This window comes from Arvicola amphibius, chromosome 2 (assembly GCF_903992535.2).
Source record: "Arvicola amphibius chromosome 2, mArvAmp1.2, whole genome shotgun sequence".
NCBI classification, from domain to species: Eukaryota; Metazoa; Chordata; class Mammalia; order Rodentia; family Cricetidae; genus Arvicola; species Arvicola amphibius.
The window spans coordinates 70,230,473-70,251,452 of record NC_052048.2 but is presented as its reverse complement, the minus strand read 5'-3'; the positions used below and the strand labels follow the sequence as shown (position 1 = coordinate 70,251,452).

The 20,980-nt window shown below is 39.2% G+C and overlaps 1 protein-coding gene across 5 annotated transcripts in view; it reads right to left on the bottom strand.

The window, feature by feature from the left end:
- Ctnna2 (catenin alpha 2) overlaps positions 1-20,980 on the bottom strand; it is a 994,060-nt gene that overhangs the window by 717,721 nt on the left and 255,359 nt on the right. The window contains exon 7 of one of the 5 annotated variants that reach the window (XM_038318875.1): positions 3,288-3,306. The exons of the other annotated variants lie outside the window; for them this stretch is intronic. Within the exon in view, the coding sequence (XP_038174803.1) occupies positions 3,288-3,306 (19 nt within the window). The remainder of the gene's footprint in view (positions 1-3,287; positions 3,307-20,980) is intronic. 5 annotated transcript variants of the gene reach the window in all.

Genomic DNA, 20,980 nt, shown 5'->3' with positions numbered 1-20,980 from the left:
GTGGCTGCCTTCTCTTTAGTTCCCACATACCAGCATAGTGTTTTGCTACCTTACTTACCAACATTGCCTCCCAGGTACACAGCAAACTCTACCTGTTCAATGCTCTACAGGCTTGTCTTTTTTCCCTCTACTTTCTTAGGGGCTAATTTATGTCATAGGCCCTGTCATTCATGCTCCAGATCCTAGGCTACAGATTTTATGGGGATAACCTGGATTCTATAATATTTTACACATCTTCCTCAGCTAGGACTCAGCACCTGAGAAACAGTGCTATAGCAATAACCAGAGAGACAGCAAAGATCTGACAAATGTTTATTATAAAATCTGATTTGTTTACAAGACATTTATCTGCACTTGAAACAAATTTGATGACTTGCAAGTTCCTTGGCAAGTACATTCTGAATTTCTCTGCTTAATTTCTGAGGCTGTTGCTTTATAACAGCAACGGAAGCTGTCTTGAAACTTTACTTGCCATGCCGTGGTGCTTCTTTGTATTATTATGATGTTTGGGTTTGTTTTTAAAGCCTAGAAGGAAAACAAGGATTCCAAACCTCTGACATCAGGGAAGTAAATCTTTTAGACCCAACTAGATACAAAATACATCCAAACCTAAGTAAAAAATGTGACCTACCTATGTGCAAAAGAAATCTTTTTTAATCAGCATATGTGAAGAACATAAGGGTAAGGGGAGGACTCATTAGAAAGTCAAGTTCTTCACTGGAATTGATTATAAATGTCTTCATAAATCAATGAAATTTAACAAACTGAATATTATCACAAAATTCAGAAAGAAGCCTTCACTCATATTCAAAGATTTAAAGTGCAACATGGAACAGAATAATAATTTAAGCCCTGAGGTAACATAATCACCATGAAAATATAATTTATAAAAGCTAAAAAGTTGAAACAGCAAAATCTGTAAGGTATGAAGTTATGCACATTAGATTATTTATAGATAAATGAACCCCTGACACTCTAGGTTAAAATAATTACATCTGCCATTGAAGAGTGGTATTGTCCATGACTACGGTCACTGCCATAAATACTGAGTTTTAGTGTCTCTGGCAGAACAATAATCAGTTTGTTGTGTGTTGACGCTAGAAATGACTTTCTGATAAATCCTTGCTGATTTACTTCAACTATAAGTTCCAAATAGGCACCATTTTTTCTAAGAATAAAAAGAGTTCTTAATACAGTGGGGTTCCCACCATGGGGGCTCAGAACATAGTGTTTGGTACACTATCAGCTTATTGTCTGATAACATGTCTCTGTCATATAATTTCCTCTCTGAAAGAAAAAGCAAAGATTAAATTATAATGGAGGACTGTGGTGTTCTGCCTAATTGAAGTTTCCTAGTATTTGATATTGGAATATACTAGGCATTTATCTTTATACTATTGAGATATATGTCTTGATATATAAGTTTGAAGGAAAGTCTTACTTAAAAAAATAACTTATATTATTAGTGAAAATAACAGACTCAGTGTTCAGTTCAAAACAACTCTCTCTTAGATCAGCTCTTTCCGTGTTAATACAGTGAGCCAAAGGGGCTCAAAATATTTCTAGTACCATGAATTGCTAACCATTCATCTCATTTGGTGTTAAATACAAAATACACAGGGGAGGCTTAATATAGACTTTACCCCATTAACAGCTCCACTGTGACAGCGTAGAGTCAAGAGACCTGATTCTAGCTCTCATTTTGGCTATCATCACTTCTGTCATTTTGTGTATAATAATTTCTTTGAATCTCATCACCCACATGTGGGAGGGCAGGGTACCACACTAGAAGGATGCAGAATGTTTTGGTCATTCTAACAATGAATGACACTTTTATTTCAATATTCTGTCCTGTAAAATTATGGTAAAACTAACCCTAAATATTACCTAGTCCCCAGTTGCAGTTTGAGTGCGAAATGAGCAAGGTTTGAAGTTTAAACATTAGTCTCTATGTGTAGCACAGGAACTAAAGCCCTATGTAAAAGTGTAAATTCTTGATGTCTGGAGCTCCAAAAGGTACTAGTACCCAATGCACCAACTAAAGAGGCAAGAGAAAAGGAGAGAAGGGTGATTAATTCAATGTGACCATAGTGGAAAGAGGAACTCAAAATATGCTTGGGGGTATCAATATGAGGTTTAGGTTTAAATAGGGAATAAGAAGTATGAATAACAAAGAATTCCAGGTCAAGGAGTAATCCCACCCATTGTTCAACCATCACTGCCTAAGCTCTAGTCTAATGAGTGGTTGGAACTGGGTGAAATCTCTTCCTAGGAGGCAAGTTCACCCTCTGCTGGCACCACAGTTCTTGCTTATTCCTTCCTTCAGGCTGGAATTCTTGGTAAAATATTAATTTGTGACCCCATTGTTTCAACTGTCTAAGCCCAAGGGAGGCCAGGAATGCTTATTCAGGATACGTTCTCGCTTTCAAGGATCGTGCCACTAATTTGAATCTTGTTAAACTCTTGGGAGGTAGGTAGGTAAAGAAACTGCCTTGGCTTTTTGATAGGGCAGGATTTAGATAGGTGGAGTAGACATACAGAATGCTGGGAAAGAGGGAAGTTAGTCAGATGCCTCAAACAGTCACCATGCCTCTCCTCTCCGAGATGGATGAAGGTTAAGATCTCTCCTGGTAAGCCACGCCTCGTGGTGCTATACAGATTACTAAATATGGGTTAAAGAAAGATGTGAGAATTAGCTAATAAGAGGCTAAAATTAATGGGCCAGGCAGTGTTTAAAAGAATACAATTTGCATGTTGTTATTTCAGGGCATAAGCTAGCCAGGTGGCCAGGAGCAGGGCGGGATGAAAAGCAGGCCTGCCCGCTGCTCCTCACTAAAGGTAGGGACCTGGTTGAGGGAGTTTCGTCACTAGGGGCAAACCCTTGGAGGTTTTCCCTTGCTCCAGTTCTCTTAGTTCCAGTTTTACCTAGCCATCTCTCTGTTTACTGGCTGGCACACATGAAGAAGACAGCTGCCAGAACTAAGCCATCCCACTCTGCTTTCCCAGCCATGATGGGCCATACATCTGGAATCATGAGCCGAAATAGATTATCTTCTGCTTCCTTAAGTTATTTCTGTTGGGTATTCTCGCCATGACAGTGAGAAAGTAACAGCTTTACCTCTAGTTCCCCAGATATAATTTAGTTCCTTCTGCAGAGTCTGTGTATATGTCTGTTCCAATAAAGTAATTGTAGCATAGTAGTCTCTATGAGTCACTTGGGAGTCTCTTCAAACTGTCTTAATCATTGGTACCCATAGCTCTGTTATAGGAAAATATGGGTAGTCAACTGTATGTTGGGTACATACACTAATTTCATTCAGATCTAAGAAGATAAGCATATGTGCTGATGACTGATTTGCCAACACACCTGCAAGATCCAGCAGCCTATACAGTAGAAAATAGTTACTCAAAGAAAGAAATGAATGTAATTTAATAAGCAATTCAAAAACAATCAAGTACTTTACTACTTTCAAATGGATAACTAAATTATCTACTTCTAGAAGAAAAATGAATAATAAAATAAAATGTTTACATAGAAAAGTAATGGAAACATTTCCATCAAATGTTAAAAGCAGCTGTGTTTGGAATATGAGAAAATAAGCATTTAATTTTAATGTATTCTAATATAGAGTACTATTACTTTAAAGATGTGAATGATTGAACGAACTAATAAGCTTCTTTTTGAAGCAAGTTAGAAATATAAAGCAACCTCATCTGAGCTTCACCTTCTAAGAGTATCAATGCCTGTGCCTGCAAGTGAGTTCCAATACATGAGCTGAAATAAAATATGTGCTCAGAATGATCATCAGAATGCTTAATGGGCTTAATGCAATGTTCAGTACAGGGCTGCATTCTCATTTAAAGGCATGGTTTGAGCACCATTTCTCCTCTATTTATTAAATATGAAAGACATTTGTGATAAAAGTACATGATTTGAAATGTTTCACCAACTCTAGAATGTTCTTCATGTGCTTACGAGTTTGATTCTTTCAAATACACTAGCCTGAACATGCTTGTTTCCTTGGCTGTAACTAGTTCCAAGCTCAGATGTCACGGCACCGAGGCACTTCAGTAGTCTGTGGTTCTGAGGAGCTCAAGAGATGGCTCAGTGATTAAGAGCACTGGCTGCTCTTCCAGAGGACACAGTTTTGATTCTCAGCACCCATATAGCAGCTCACAACCCTTTGCAACTCCACTTCTAGTGGATTTAGTGCCTTCCTTTGACCTCTGAAGGAGGCACCAGGCACATACACATATGCAGGAAAAAAACTTATATTTGGACAAAAATAATAAAGAGTAGTTTATAAATAAATAAATAAACTTAATAACTTGGTATGGGACAAATGTCTATATTCTGTCAGTTATATTTTAAATAAATGCTGATTGGCCAGTAGCCAGGCAGGAACTATAGGCAGAACAACCAGACAGGATGTATAGGTAGGTCAATGAGAACAGGAGAATTCTGAGAAGGGGGAAGCCCATTCCTATGCAGTCCTGATCAGCCACAGAAGAAGCAAGATGTGACTGCCTCGCTGAAAAAGGTATTGAGCATGTGGCTAACATAGATAAGAATAATGGGATAATATAAGTTATGAGAGTTAATAAGAAGCCTGAGCTAATGGGCCAATCAGTTCATAGTTAATGTAGACAGACCTCTGTGTGATTTCTTTGGGACTTAATTATTGTGATAACTGGACAGGACAGAAACCCCAACAAAAATAACTTCATCTGTGGCTTCGAGACATAGACCAGTAGTTTCATACTGTCACAGAGCTTCCTAGTGATAGCTTATTCAATGAATAGATGAGGAGACACTGCAAAACTCTTGGATACCTTAAGTTTCCTCTTAATATTTTAGTTATCTTATGTCCTCTCATGACTTAACAGAGTGAAGTAAATATTATTTTTGCAAATTAAATGAAATAAGGTGTTTTTATTTCATAGGCTATTAACAATGGGCTGTTTCAAAATTTTTAGGAAAAGTTTTGGATTAGTGACTAGAATACATGGTCTGTGTTTGTCTTTCCCTCCTTCTCCTCAACTCCCTTCATGGTGCCTGGTTTATAAATACTGCTGAACTAATCCTGGAACCTGAGAGAATGAACATTTTCTATGATGAATTTAAAACCTCCCTTTATTGAGACATCATAGAAGATGAGATGAGCCAGAGTAAGGGCTGGGGTGGCCATTGTATAAGAGAACTCTCAGCAGCTGTGAGAATCAGCACAAAACCTTCACAGGAGAAGACCCATTAGCTCACTGTCATAGAGTAGGGTTAGGGACCTGTGAGGCCACACCCCTCTCTGAGGACCAAAGTGCAGGCTCTGCTTGCTGGGGGAAGGAAGACATTTGCTTCAATGTGTAGTCACCGATTGGGCACCTGCAAATGCCGGCCTCCCCACTCCACTCCTGCAAACAACCACAGTGAAACTCACACCAAAGAGCCATAAATACCAACTAAAATGTAAAAACGGAGCTCTTCATTAATTTCCAGGACTCTTTTGCTTCTTTTATTTCAAGCAATTTCAGACTTCATAATTCTATTTTATAACAGATTAATTCTGGTGTTTTGTTTAATTAGAGAATCCACTCTCAAAAAAAGTCCAATATTTACGTGTATATAACAGAACCATACACTTATATGACATATTATCAACTAGTTTTCAGTATACTATATGTTAATTATGTAATAATATTTGCTTACTTTGATTTTCAGAAATCTTTTTTAGAATCTTACCATAACCTTGTAGCAGAGGCCACTTTCCACCTCAAAGATAACAAATTTCAGGAAGTCCTTCATTTCTTTGGAATCTCTGTTGTTTGGGGAAGCAGTGTGTGTCGAACTATACCTGTGCGCATATTCAGCTTCCTATATAGACAGCGCATGCCAATGAGGAGAGGAAACCTCAAATGATGCTGTAAAGAAATCTTCGAGGCAGATGTAGAGATGTTTTTCCAGCCTTTCCTACCTGGACTTCAGGAAAAAACAACCAAAACAAAGCCAAACCAAAATAAAACAAAACAAAAACCACGGAAATGGAGGAATGCCAGAGCTGACAGATGGAAGCAACATGGGATACTCACAATACCCTCGAGCCTCAGAAAGACTGCTTTCCTCTGGGCTTTTTCTTTATGTGAGACACAAAGAAAGTTCGGCTTCTCTTAGCCACAGTCATCTAGGCGTTTCTTGTTCGGAACTGAACTGCAAGGCCTGAGTGAATGCTCTGCTTGCATGTCTGTGCTGGAGAAGCTGTGCTGTTCTTCCCTTGCTCTCCTGAATACGTAGCTGTCTTGTGAACTATGCATTCTCAAGGACTTCTCGGATGCTAGGACACAAGGAAGCTTTATGCCCTTAGAAAAAATGTGTTATTCTCCCTGTATCAAGAGCATCAGTCCCTGCAGACTCTTTCTCCCCGCGGCACATCCCACCTGATCTTCCTACATTCTCGAAAGTGGGAAACAAATAAGATGGTTAGCCAGACGGAGAGGAATCCTAACTCATTCTTACTGTCCCTCTTCCTGGAGATGTAGCAACCACCCCTGCAACGCAGTAGCTCAGTGTCTAAGGTGAGCAGTTCCTTGGTGCACAAGAATAACTGGTAAGCAGTGGAAGGTATGTTACTGTCACAACCCCCTCCTTTGTCATTCTTCTCTCACTGTCAAGCTACCTAGCCTACAGGATCAAACTTGCAGTATTTGCTGATGAACCTTACATTTTTGTGGTTTTCAGTCCTGTTAGATGAGAACTTTCCCCCTTTGGTTCCTTTCAGGCTCTTGTGAGAATCTGAGAATAATATCTCAGAAGAGAGTCTTAAAAGCAAGAGGAGACCAAGAGCCAGCAATGCACTGACTGGTCCTGGAAGCTGTGCACAGGTAACTGGATCACTCTGCCATCTACTGGAGCTGAGGCCAAACACTGCCTTCCTGGTTTGACGACTTTTGCTCTGCGTGCCAATCCAGAGTGAGTTCTCATAGACTCTGTGCCTGCTGCAGGTGTTTGTGACTGCCAAACACTGGACAAGGCAATGACCCCCTCTAATGCTCACGGTCTCCTGCTGTGAGAGTCCATTAATAACTGTCCTTTATCTTCAGGCTGAGTGATGATTACATGAAGGGATCGATATAAAGACCTTCTGCCTAGAGCTTGGGTCTAAATAAACAGTATAATGCTCATTGCTACAATTTTACTACAAATTATAATGTGAGAAACTGGACCGTGGGAGCCAAAGATGGCTACAACTCGCTTTAAAAAGCAGTCTTCTCTGTCTGCTGATTGGTGTACCATTAGACGCCGCCCAGCGTTCAAGATCTGAATGGCCATGAAATGTTTATTCCAGTGACTGCTATCAGTGAAGCACTGGCATTACAGACAGCCTGTTACCAATGAACCAGCAGTCCAGGTATCCCTGCACAGGGTGTCAGATTTCAGCCAAGTGTTTTGGGTGAATTAGCAACAAGGATAAAAGTGGCAGCAAAGGCCTTTACCTAGCTACTTAGGATGCTGTACCTAAAATGAATACAAGCTCAAGGCCCGTATGGGTTAAAGTGAGCTCAATGGGCAACATAGTGAGACATCATATGAAAATAAAAAGTGTAGAGAAGGCTGCAGATGTAGCTCAGGGGCAGATTGCTTGCCAAGCATGAACAAGGCCCTATGTTCAGTCTTTAGCACTGCAAATGAAACAAGCAAGCGAAAGACTTCATTGTCAGAGTAATACAGGATAGTAGATATTGTGGCAAAGTGCAGATTGATACTCACTGTGAAATACTGAGAATAGGGTAGTCAGAAAGAAAGGGTCACTTTTAAGCACAGGCTTTAGGGACAACAAAACTGGCACCCAGAAAGATTAGTGAAGCTGGCGTTAAAATTTCAGTAGTAACAAAGAACGTGGCTCCGAAAGGGAAGTACAGAGATAATGCCGAGGCCTGCAGCGCCTGTGCAAAGTGACTTGGTAGCTACTTAGCTGTCCAAAAGTGAAGAAGCATGGGACTATGGGTCCAGGTCTACAGTGATATAATGTGGGTTTCAAAAATTTCTGGCTACATAGAGTTAACTCTTGTTGGATAAAATACCATTTCCAAAACCCACCTTTACCATGTAAATTTATATCTTAAGAGAAATATCTACTAATATACATCAAAAGCGCTCACCTTTATCTCCTGTACAAATGCCCCCTTTAAATTGAAAAGTCCTCTTTACTGAATATTTTCCTTATTATCTGAAAATTTCATACATGTATACAACAGGTTTTTTGGTTTGTTCCTACTATTCCCCTCCAAAGCGCCCCAGAATCCGTCAAACTCTGTCTTCCTTCTGACCTCATAGCCATTAAAATTGCTATTGTTATTAATGGGCCACTGAGTCCAATTAGTATTGACCAACCTACCAGCAGCCACGTTACCCAAAGCAACATGTCTTTCTCTGCACATGAGCCATGGGCTACCCATAATTCTTCAGCTTATTGTGTGTTAAAAAATTATTCCCTCTCAACAAGAGGGAAGCCACGCCTGATGCTGGAAACCTAGTTACCAGAGGAAGCAAATGAGCTCCATATGTAGCCGTTATAACCACATTCAGAGAAGAATAAGGAGGTTGAGCATGGTGGCTCATGCCTTTAATCTCAGTACTAAGGGAGCAGAGGGAGGAGAATTGCTGCAAGTTTGATGCCAGCTTGGTTTACACAGTAAATTAAATGGCAGCCCAGGCTATCCAGTAAGACCTACTATGAAAGAACCAAAAAGATGGGGAGAAACAAAGAGAGTGAAAGAACAGAATGATTGTTGAAATATATCTTTCTTTAAATAGATAAGGCAAATTAAAAAAAGATATTTTAAATAACAAACAAGACAGAATGTTCAATCGTAAGAAGTTGAAAAAAGATACTGCAAGCAACTTTGGCTGTCCTCTTTTATAGTATCAGGTGCTCAGCACATTAGCTATTATCATCTGTGTGATGGGATCTAAAATTTTGTTTAAAAATAATCACCAGTGAAAAAGTAACATATTCAGTGTTCAAACATTCCATCAGTGTAGTAAGCTTATTTTATCTGCACAAAGTCATGGAAGAGAATACAAGCCACATCGTTGCTCTTCTGTGGCCCAGGTAACATGGTTATGCCAGATGCCAGAGTTCACCCTGCCTGTTAGGGTCAGTCCTCCTGCACTGCTCTAGGATACATTTTGCCAGGGGCAGCTGTCTGGGCTTCAGGCAGGAGCTACAGCGAGACAGCAGTTTTATTACAGTAATGTATTTCTGACCAAATCTACCTTATCTATTTATTCAGTTCATCTTTGAAACCCAATTAAAGTCTAATTTATCTGATGTGTGCATTCTGAACACTATTTGGCCATGAATCTAGCACTCTGTAGTAACTGCATTATTACACATTGTGTCCTAAGGTATTATTCACAATATGTCTGAAAAACCTGGCAAATGCCATTTAAAGATATAGCAGTCTCTCTTAGGCTCCCTCTGTCTCATTTGAAGATCAAATGCTTTGTCCTTATGTAAAAAATACATATGATAATTTTTGTACCTATGATTTTAGTCAAAATTTATATGCATAGACATGAATAGATCACTCTTCTTACATTTTTGACTCATTTTCTAAAAATGACAAATGATAAAATTTTCTGTCAATTACCAGTCTTTTTTACACACACACACACACACACACACACACACACACACACATACACACATACACTTGAAAATTCCTATATTGTAAACCTTCTTATATGTATAAGAAATGTTATTATTTGGAATGTAGGTCTAAGAAGATGCCCAGTACTGTTATTTATCTATTTTTTTTATTGACAGCTTTTTACTATGGAGCCCTGTCCTACCTAAAAGATATGAGCATCCTCCTGCCTGATTCCAGGTGTGAGCCACCATGCTTGACTTGCTTCTGGAACTGGATTTTCTGAATCTTAACATAATAAATCATCTTGATAAGATTCTTAGTTCAAGAAGTAAAGGACTAAATTATATCCTTATTCATATCATTACAGACCTGTAGGAACAAAGGGCTCATTTACCTTCAGAAAGCAGGGAGCAAAGGAAAATCCCCACCTCTTCAATTCTCAACTCCTTGGTGGTTTGGGGAAGTGAGAAGGGAAAGGCTTTTATGAGGGCCATGTACCCTAAATTCTCAAGTCAAGCTATTTGTAAATATACTGATATTATTTAATGTTTGCAATGGCATGGGAACTCAGAATCACAGCTACACAATTCGAGTTATGCTGAGAGGAAGATACCTCTGAACCGGCCACAACCGAGAGAGGTTCCTCCTGCAGTCACATCAAACACTATGGAAGCTGTGTGCCGCAGCCAATATGACTAGGGCTTTCTCTTGAAATGACAGTAGGGTAATCTCAGAAGGCCACAGAATGTCCAAAAAAAAAAAAAAAAAAAAAAAAAGCAAAGGGATTATTATGTGGCGAGGGGACTTTTTTTTTTTCTTTTTTGATCCAGTTTATTTGGTGTTCTGTAAGCTTCTGGGAGGGAGCAGAGAAAAATGTAGAGCTTAATACAAACCAATAATAAAAAAAGTAAAGGGAAAACTTTCCCAAAGACAATCTAAAGTAGAACTGAATGGAATACTGGGTGTAACTGATTTGTTAGAGGAAGCTGAGGCCTTCAGTTAACTGTCCTCTAATTCTCCCAATTAAATCTAGAATAAAATCATGGCTTCCTGCTTTCAGTTCAAGCTACTCAGCATCTTTTGAGCTTCTGTTTTAGTAAAAGGAGTTGGCCTTAGGCAGACATCAGCATCTGATTCATGTGCAATTTTATTTTAACATAATTGCATTTGTTTTTTGTGGTAATATTCCATGCGGTGGTAACACTGCATTGTTTGAAGGGATGGCAATAGAACTTCATCTGTGCAAAATACTTAGGATTTTTAACAGCAAGAAAATTTAGTGAAATATCAAGTAATAGAAGGTCTATTTCTGGTAACAAACTACAAAAGCAAAGACACATAGCTACACATTCCATGGAGAATATGGAGACAAATCTCAGATCGCCTTCCTGATCACATGGGTTGCTCACAACACAGAGGTAAGCCGGTTTCTTAACTTTAATTTCTAAGCTTATTGGAAACATTGATAGTGATTTCCTTTATAGAAGTGTCAGACCTTGTTATTTTTGGTAGTCAGGCTGGAAATCCCTAACTCAGGAAACTGTTGAATTGTATATATTTCAAAACAAAATGTTGTTATGTAAAATAAATTGCTACACCATTCTATTATGATGCTGACAATACCAATGAAGTGAATAAGAAACCTCCTTGTATTCAAATTCTTGATGTTTGCTTCTTGGAATGGGGAACCATTTTAATAAGAAACTGTGAGAAAGGGCTTGTGGGGAAATCTCTCTAGGCTATTGGCCTTTTCTTCCATGCCCAATTTCATATCAGAATGATGGAGATCCCATCAGGCCAAGACTGAAGAGAGAGCATGGCCAACTGTTGATGTCTTCTTTAAAAACCCACATAAACACACCGTACATCATCTAGGCAGAGAAAAGAAATATGGAGGTAGGAACAAACCCGGAACTCTGTGCACCTCCCATCTGAGTCACAAAACCTAGGGCTTATTTGATGGTGTTTAGTATTTTTAAGAAAAGGCCACCAGCATATCTAACTATGAACCTAATACTTGGAAAACAGGGAATCTTCTACTAAAATAGGGCAGAAATAATATGCACGAAAACAAGTAAAAATTCCAGTACCCAAAAGAGAAGGTCCCGTGGGCATCGTTAGCAAAGTGTGGAGCAAAGAGGGCAGAAACAAACCTTGGAGTTTCCAGAGACAGTCGCTAGGTGGTGATATCAGAAAGATTAGGAAGACCCCACCTTGGCAAAGTTTGATCTCAATGTAAAAGGCAAGAGAAAAGGAAGGCAAGCAGAGACCTGTGCTCATAGATTGATTCCAGTTAGTTTGTAGCTTGTGGATTTTCACAAGCAGAGACCTCTATGTCCGTAAGATTGATTCCAGTTAGTTTACAGCTTGTGGATTTTCACCATCCCTTCTCAACAGATTTTAAGCTACTGAGAAACTCTATATTACTATCAATAGCAGAACAAAAATTTAAAAGCTCATACCTCTGAAAATTATCCTGGTGACTGTCTAGCAGGATATACAGTTGCTTAGCATAACAAATTGTTTTAAGCCTAAGAAATATTCAGAAAATTAGTACTGCCTTATGAAACAGACTAAAATATATAATCTTTGCATAGTATTTATACTACACTGTATGAAGAACATTTTCCCATAAAACATTTGATTTCAATGTCTCATTAAAACTCTTCTCTAAAATAAGACTTCCAGGAGACAGGTCAGTAAGAAGATAGTTTGTATGAAGGCATAAAGACTTGAGTTCAAATCCCCAGATGCCACATAAGTCCTAAGACCTTAAAGAGGGCTGTACCAGCATTACAGCAAGATGAGGTGGAGACAGGAGAATCCAGAGGCTCCAGGACAGCTGCCTGGCTTAGAGAGCAGTGAACAGCAGCGAGATCATGTCTCAAGCCAAGTGGAAGACAAAAACCAACAGCCAGTGTTGCCGTCTGACCTCCACGTGTGTGCTGTTGATCGCAGCCTTCTTCAGTGTGCCCATACAGCATCCATAAGCTTGTCACTTATGGATGAAGGAAACTTCTGGCGTGCAAGTCTGCCCTCTTCTGGACACATCTTTAGACAGTCCAGGAACTGTGATTTCCTTTTGATCTCGAGAATTTGATGTGTAAATAAGCCAGAGAAGGAAAAACACAGCTCACAAAAGAAATCTCTGCAGGGCTAAAGAACAAAAAACTTTACTAAAATGAAAGAAAAAGATATCAGTGCTAAGTTTCCGCTGAAATTCTTTAGAAAAAAATTAGTAAAATCCCCAAAACATCTTAGAAAAGGCATTTGCAAACGGGTCTAATTTCCCAGGCTATCTTGAATTATGGATTAATCTCATGAATAATTTTTATATAACCACAAGGTGACACAGTCTTCTATTTCATAGATATTCAGAGTTTGGAATTTCACCAGGATTCTCAACAAGGTGGTTCATACTGGGCTGCTAAGGAGAAAACCAAATCAAGGATTCTAAAAATCAAAGACAGACTTTTTGGGGAGGATTGTGTAACAGGAGGGTATGGGCTCCAGGATAAGCTAAGTTATTAACTAGCAAATCTGAATAACGTGATATACATGTTCTTTGGATTGTTTCTTAAATCCCATTTCAACTTTTTGTCAATACAAAATTATTTCCCCCTTTAAAAAGTTTTTTAAAAGTCACACTTGTGGATACAATTGTGTCTCTGCTCCCTGAGTAAGGGACAGATCCCAAGTTTTTTAACTTTTGGGGGTACTGGGTTGTGGCCTGTGAGCTAGAGCTAATAAAGTCTCCTCTAGCATGGCTGTCAGGACACTCAAAAGAACAAGTGGGGTATGCATGACCCAGTAGCCCAGGGTGGCACAGTCCTCTCTCTCATCACCATTCTTAGCAGTTGGCAAGGAAGACTGGATTTCATCAGGATGCGCTGACTCCGCTCCTCCATTCAGCGAATGGTTTCTACCAGTGTGAATTCACAAGATGTTAAGGATCTGTCAGTACAAAATCTCATCCAAATGGCTTCTCAGGCCTACTCACTCATCTGTGCCAACAGGTTTGTTAGGGTACCTACTGCACAGCTTCCACCACGTCATTCAGCAAGAAACCTCACTGCCATTATCTTATCTCCTTTCTCTCCTGGTGGCTCTGTGAGAAGACAGGAAAGGACTCACGCAGCTGTGCTGCACTGGAAAAGGCTCATTCCATTGGATGGGTTCCCCCACTCCCATGTCGTTCCCTGCTGGATGGGGAAGAGCCTTTCTTGCTCGCCTCTGAGGTGACTTCCATGAGCAGCAGAGATAGTTCATAGCTCCTACCAGAGAAGGCCTTTTACTTAGAAAGTCAAAGGCCACTGAAATGTGGATCCTTTTGGAATGATGCAAAGGACAAGGTTAGACTTCAGGAGACAGAAGTTTGAACTCAAGTCCCATTTATAACAACTATTACAACATAATACAGCTCTTGTTACTCCAGTTTCTCCATCTCCAGAACAGGGAAAATTCAACAATTTTGTAGTGTTGTGGGGTCACATAAAATATAATTTTAAGAATAAATATATTATTATTGATAGTATTTTATTGATATTTTGTTAGTATTATGTTACTGACATCATTGCCAATTAAATCTGTTTATCCATAACGTTTATTTTATAGGATTTATAAAATTTGGTTTATTTTCATTTTTTTCTTTTTTATTGTTGATAAAAAGTCTATCTAAAGTTAAAAATGTAACTTCTTTAAAGTATGTTTTTCTATAGTAAAAGAAAAATGTTTCAAGAATGTGCTAAGGTTTTTATTTCAGTTACATCTTTTAAGGCTAAATCTTAAAAAGCAAGCAAAACTGCTTAATCAGGTTAAGGGCATGTCATAAACTTAAAACCCAGGTTATCCTTCTCCACTCTGATGAGATTTCTATTCTCTCTTTTGGCTTCTTCACGTATTATTCCCTATTTGTTACCAAACTTTACACATTGCACACACAATGCCTTCCAGAGATGATGTGCTTTTCTTAATTATCCAACACCTGGAAGATCTAAGCCTACAAAAACACTAAGAAGGATGAACAATATTTTAAATAACTCTACTAATACAGAAGTGGTGGGCCCATATAAAAAATAGAGCATCAGTAACCCTCAAGCCTGGCTTTTAATTTCACCCACATATGTTTACTCTTGGAAGAGGGCTTAAACTTAGATTGAACCTCCTCACTTAGAAAGTACAACTAAATCCTCATCCTAACAGTACTGTTAGGAAGCTTGATGGTGACAATATGTGACATTCATGTTAGGCAATAAATATATAATAACCACTACTTCTGCCCCTCTTTCTGTTAGACTCATAAATCTTTGATGTGAAGGCAGAGTCCATCTGATTCACACAGAAGCTACTTGGTAAATTCTCATGTGCTGGTGGAAATGATGCTGACACCCAAACCATAGAGCCTACGAAACAGGAACAGAACTCTAAATATCCAAGATACTAAGAAGCAGGAATCTCCAGTTAGAGCTGGCCAAATGTGCATGAATGAAGTCTTTGAAAATAGGAGACTGACATGAAGCAGCATTTGTAAAAAAAAAAAAAAAAAGAAAAAGAAAAGAAAGAAAGAAAGAAAGAAAGAAAGAAAGAAAGAAAGAAAGAAAGAAAGAAAGAAAAGAAAAGAAAAGAAAAGATTAGGGATTAGGGATTGGAGTAATGGTTCAGAAGTTAAGAGCACTTGATACCATGGCCCAGGTTCAGTTCCAAGCGTGCACATGTTGGCTCACAACTCCTGTAACTCCAATGCTACTGGATATGATGCTCTCTTCTGGGCTCTCTGGACACTGCCTACATGTGGTACATATGCACACACCAAAGTAATAAATAAATCTTTAAAAAATTCTAGGTGGGAAGATGGGGAAGAGCCTGGGGGAAGGAGGAGGTGAAACTTCAGTCAGGATGTAATATATAAAATTAATAATAATAAATAAAATTATACTTAAATATAAAAAGTCCTAATAACCTAGTGACCCTTGAAACATATATGTCACCTTAGGTGAGTTCATGAATATTCTTACATTGGACACAAAGAAAACATCTTGGTTCATGAGGTAACAGTGACTTCTCATGCCCACAGCACAGAATAAACTATGATAAGTTAGGAACGAGGGGGGAAGACAGAGTGATTAACAAGCTGTCACTCAGTATACTGAACAGAATGTTTGACAGTCTGATCTTGACTTATCCTGTTAGAACTATATCTAGTTCAAATTACCAAGCTTTCAAGGATTAGAAAATATGTTAGCAGAACCTTGATTTCACTTAATAGAAGATATTTTAATATAATACATGTATATCCACTGTGACCAGACGTGCAGTGTACTTCAATAACTGACCCATTTATACCAGCAATTCAAGCCAGAACAATATCCAAACAACAAAACCAAACTGGAAGGAAGACCTCGAATAGTCAAGGACTAAGAAAATGTAAAAAGGGGGAAAAAAGTCACACAAAGCCTCAGACCAAGCAGCTGAGAGGTGGGCACAACCGGCACAGTTTTAAATAATGGTTAAAGTAATCCTCACATACCAAGTCCCTTGGTTCATTCCTGAAAATGCCATGACCTCAACCCCTCTACCCTACCTCCAATCCTTCCATAACTTCTGCTTTGCTTTTGTGAAGCTGTAAGAAAAGAGTGGAATTTCAAGTTGAGGAAGGGAACAGAGAGTTGAGGGGAGGGCAGGAGTCAGGCAGCCTTGCTAGCTTCTGCTTTGCAGTATGAATCTGTGGAAGTGAGCTACCTTCCTCCTCATCCTCTTTCCCTGGTTCTTCCACTTCTGCTCTTCTTCTCATCATCCTTTCCCTCCTCTTTCTCCTTCCTTCTCACCCCCACCTCATCCCTCCTCTCCTGCTGCAGCGTCCCCCTCATTCCCTCTCCTCCCCCCAGGACATCCTTTGTTTCTCCTTTTCTTTCTCCAACTCTTCCTCCTCCACTTTACATGGACAGGTATCAACACCCTAAGAACTCTTGGATGGGAATGAGGTCCAGGGAACTTGGCCTAGTATGGTAAAGCTAAGACCACATGTCATTAGAATGTATGAGGTAACAGGACAGCAACCCTGCACAGATGCTTATTAAACAGCGCCTTCTAGAGGCCACTATGCTTATCAACAAGATACATACAGGGAATCTGGGACAAGAATATATATCCATGATCCCAATTTCGTTAAGTGTATGTGTATGTCTGTGTTTGTATGTGTGCATGAGTGCGCCTCTGTGCATGTATGCATGTTTGTAAAAAGTATATGAGTACAGGTGTCTATGGAGGCCAGAACAGAGTATAAGATCCCTGGAGCTCGAGTTATAAGATCTATTTGATATGGATGCTGGGAACTGAATTTGGGTCCTCTGCCAACATAGCAAGTGCTGTTAACTTCTGAGCCATTTCTCCAGCCTCTACCACATCCAGTGGAGTTAATAACAGGCTAAAGAGTCTCTTAAGAGTTAACTACCTCTTCCATCAACAGGAGAATACTTTATAATTAAATACATATAGTATTAGTTAATTTAGTACTTTAAAAATCATAGTCGAATTTATTTCCATGGACGAATGGACTCATACAAGGAATTTTGAGAAGTGAAAAGACGTTCTGTTGGCAACCTCAAAAAATTTTGCTCAACTTCCAGTGTAGCTTTTGAAGAAACTTGCCTGGGATCATTATCACTAAGAGCCAAGTGGACTTTGCTTCCAGGAAGTCCACAGTGGTAGCCTGTCTCAAAGTGCACAGCACAAAGTCAAAATGGAAATCCACGCTGCCCGTTGATGCCCTGAGGCCAGGCATCCTTTACTCTGCCCAGAAACAAAGGCAGACCCAGAAGAGCTCAAGGTAGAATCTTCTCTCAGGAAAGAAAATGTTGGCTCCACCCACCTTATCTCCAAGGCAAGGGAACACCACCCTTATCACTGCTATTTGAAAGCCAGTTTCCTTCTTGGTGACATCACAACTCAGAGATGTTAAGTACATTGGGATAAGCTCTACTATTAAAAGCTTTTGAATAACATAACAGGACATTTGTCCAGAGAGAAAACAGATTCTCTATGTCTCAGCAGATATTTCCCAGCAGTTCTTAATCTAGGGGCAAGACCTTGTGAAATTCCTTCCATTCATATTGACATGTATAAGAAACACTAAGTTGGTTCAGTAGGATATATATATATGTGGCAGAGTGTATGTAAGAATAGTCATTAAAGATAAAGAGGCATGAATCTGAGAGAGGGAGGTCAGGGGCACAAGAGGAGCTAGAAGGGAAAGGGGTTAAATTCCCAAAAATGAAATTAAAGAAATCAACTCATTTTTTAAAAAACAGGTAATGAGCAGGGCTGGAGAGATATATTGATGGGTAAAGGTTTTTCCTGCACAAACCAGGCAATCTGAGTTTGATCCACATAAAGATGGAAGCACGACCTTCTTCTACAGTTTTCCTCTGACCTCCTCATGCACAATCTGTTATGTGCCCCCACTCACACACACACACAATCCCAAAATGATTATAAATCAAAAATTAAAATATTTTTAAAAATGAACTAGTAAATAGCTGGTTGTGGGGGTTCATATGTCTTTAGAGAATGAAGTAGGAAGATCATGAGCTCATGGCCAGTCTGCATTGCATTTCCAGATCTGCTTGGGGTAGAATGAGATCGTGTATAAAGTAAACAAAGAACACTACAACATAAAACATAGTAAGGAAAAAATAGAAAATATGTAAATAAACATCATTTCCACTTTGATCTCAGGGCCCCAAGATCCTCTTCAGCTTTCTGATCTCCTGTATAAGATGAATAGAAATTAAAACTGACAGTGGAGAAAACTTCGTTTCCCAGGATGATTGTGAGGCCAACCTAAGTCCTTCTAAAGCACATCTATGAAATTAAAGAACCAATAGCACTGAGAGAAGCCTTACAGTTCAGCCTCAGGGCTTTCATCTCATGGCAGCATCTGCACCAAGCATCCCAGAACTTGTATAGCTCTGACCCAGCGTGATGGCATGAGGGCTTCTAAAGAAGCTCAAGGGCCTTTAGAACACAGGGTTTCTGGAAGCTGAAAAATCTGCTTTTCTGTTCTGTAACCCTGTCTGTTGCCACTGTGAGATGATAAAAATCTTGCAATGAGACATAAAGAAGACCTGCTTGGATTGTCTTCCAGTGAGACTCCTCGCCGGTCCAAGAGAGGCTGACTCAACCAAGTAAGTCAGAATATATATGCGTCACCTCTGCCACCTATGCTTAATGAAACTAGCCTCATGTTGATTGGAAATCAGACAGACACAACTCTTCCTGTGATAAGAAACGATTCCCTTTTAGATAATAATATATCAAATTTCACCTGAATCGAATTAACCTTAATCATCATAATACGTTATTACCCATCATGTTGTGGATAACCACCATGTTTTGAATCCATTTTTTGAGGTTAGAGATAATGAATAGAACACTGTTTCAAGACATTACTAGGTTTAATAATTATCTCAGTCACAGAGAGATTAATTTATTTGACCTTGTATTTTCTGTAGCATCTAGAAAGATGTTTTCTACAGAGTGGGACCAAATAATGTTAAAATTATTTAAAAATGGAACTGTCACCTGGCTTATAAACTGCAAGGGACTTAACACTGACACGAGGGCAGATACAAAATTATCTAAGTAAAGACTAGAGGCTGCAGACCAGCTGAGAGTAGATCCAGAGGCATTTTTAAAGCTGTGTTCTGAGATGTACAAAACTTCATCCTCACCATTCTTTTCCAATACTCGCTGCAGGAGGCAAAACTGAACTACACCCGAGAGAAGAGAGTTAAACAACTACAAACTCCACGATTCCAAGACAAATAGAAGTGCTTCTTGCCAACGACATTCCTCCAAAATATTGGCAATGGTTTTCATTTTTAATATAACTTCTTTAATATGTACACACCACACATACATGCACACAAATGTGTGTGCATATGTGTACCTGTATGTATGTGAGTGTAGCAGCTGGAGGTAAGCCTTGGGTGCTAGCCCTCAAGTGCCACCTAACATGCATTTGATAGAGGTCTCTCTCTGGGCATGGAGGCTTGCTGATTAGAACAAACCAACTGGGCAGTATAGCCCCAGGGAATCTGCCTGTCTCCAGCTCTTCATCCCTGGAATTATAAATATATCCTGTCATACATGATGTTTTGCATGGGCTTTGTGGATTGAATTCTAGTCTTCATCAATGCATGGTGAACATTTTATTAAATAAGATCATGTCTAAACTCATCATTTTAAAACAAACCCTTGAAAGTTGTTACAGTCTATACAGGAGGCTGAAGATAACCACCAAAGAGGCCAATGCTGGTCATTAGGAGTTCATAAAAATGGATTCTGAAATCCTACCCATAATCCCAGCCTCAGCTAATTGCAATGTACTACCTGTCAAGAAAGTCTGACAACTGCAAATATTAAATCAAAGGCAACTCTTCTGGGTGAAAACATTAAGCAGCAAATAAAGACATATATTTACAGAAGAGCACAAAATCCAACATAGTGTATATATTATACATTGTTAAATGGTTTTAGTTTTGAAAAATGGCATTATTAATTAATTTGATTCTCTCCAACTTAAAGATGTATATACTTAAGGAATAAATAGCAAACATGCCTTAGAAGAATGTAAACATAATTTTTTAGTTCCTTTCCCCTTTACCTTATTCTAAAAACAAATCAGTCAGCTTGTCTACTTAACCTCTATCACTTTCTCTTTTCTTTTACACCATCTTAATTATTTTCCTTTTAATTTTCTTTTTTTTTTTTGATTTTTTGAGACAGGGTTTCTCTGTGGCTTTGGAGCCTGTCCTGGAACTAGCTCTTGTAGACCAGGCTGGCCTCGAACTCACAGAGATCCACCTGCCTCTGCCTCCTGAATGCTGGGATTAAAGGCGTGTGCCACTACCACCCGGCTCCGTTTAATTTTCAAAGTTACAATACTTATTGTGTGTGGAGCGGGGTGGTGAGAGTATCACAATGTGCCAGTGGAAGTCAGAAGACAACATTCAGGAGTAAATTCTCTCCCTTTATGATGTGGGATTCCCCCTGTATGCTGTGATTACCATTAATGAATAAAGAAAGCTGGCTTGAACTTATAGCAGGGCAGAACAAAAGTAGTCAGGGAAAGCTAAACTGAAGGCTGGGAGAAAGAAGGTAGAGTCAGGAGAAGTCATGTATCCCTGTCAGAGACAGATGCTGGATGAAATTTTGCCAGTAAGCCACAGCCACATGGCAATACACAAATTAATAGAAATTGGTTAAATTAATATGTAAGAGTTAGCCTATAAGAATCTAGAGCTGGGGGCTGGAGAGATGGCTCAGAGGTTAAGAG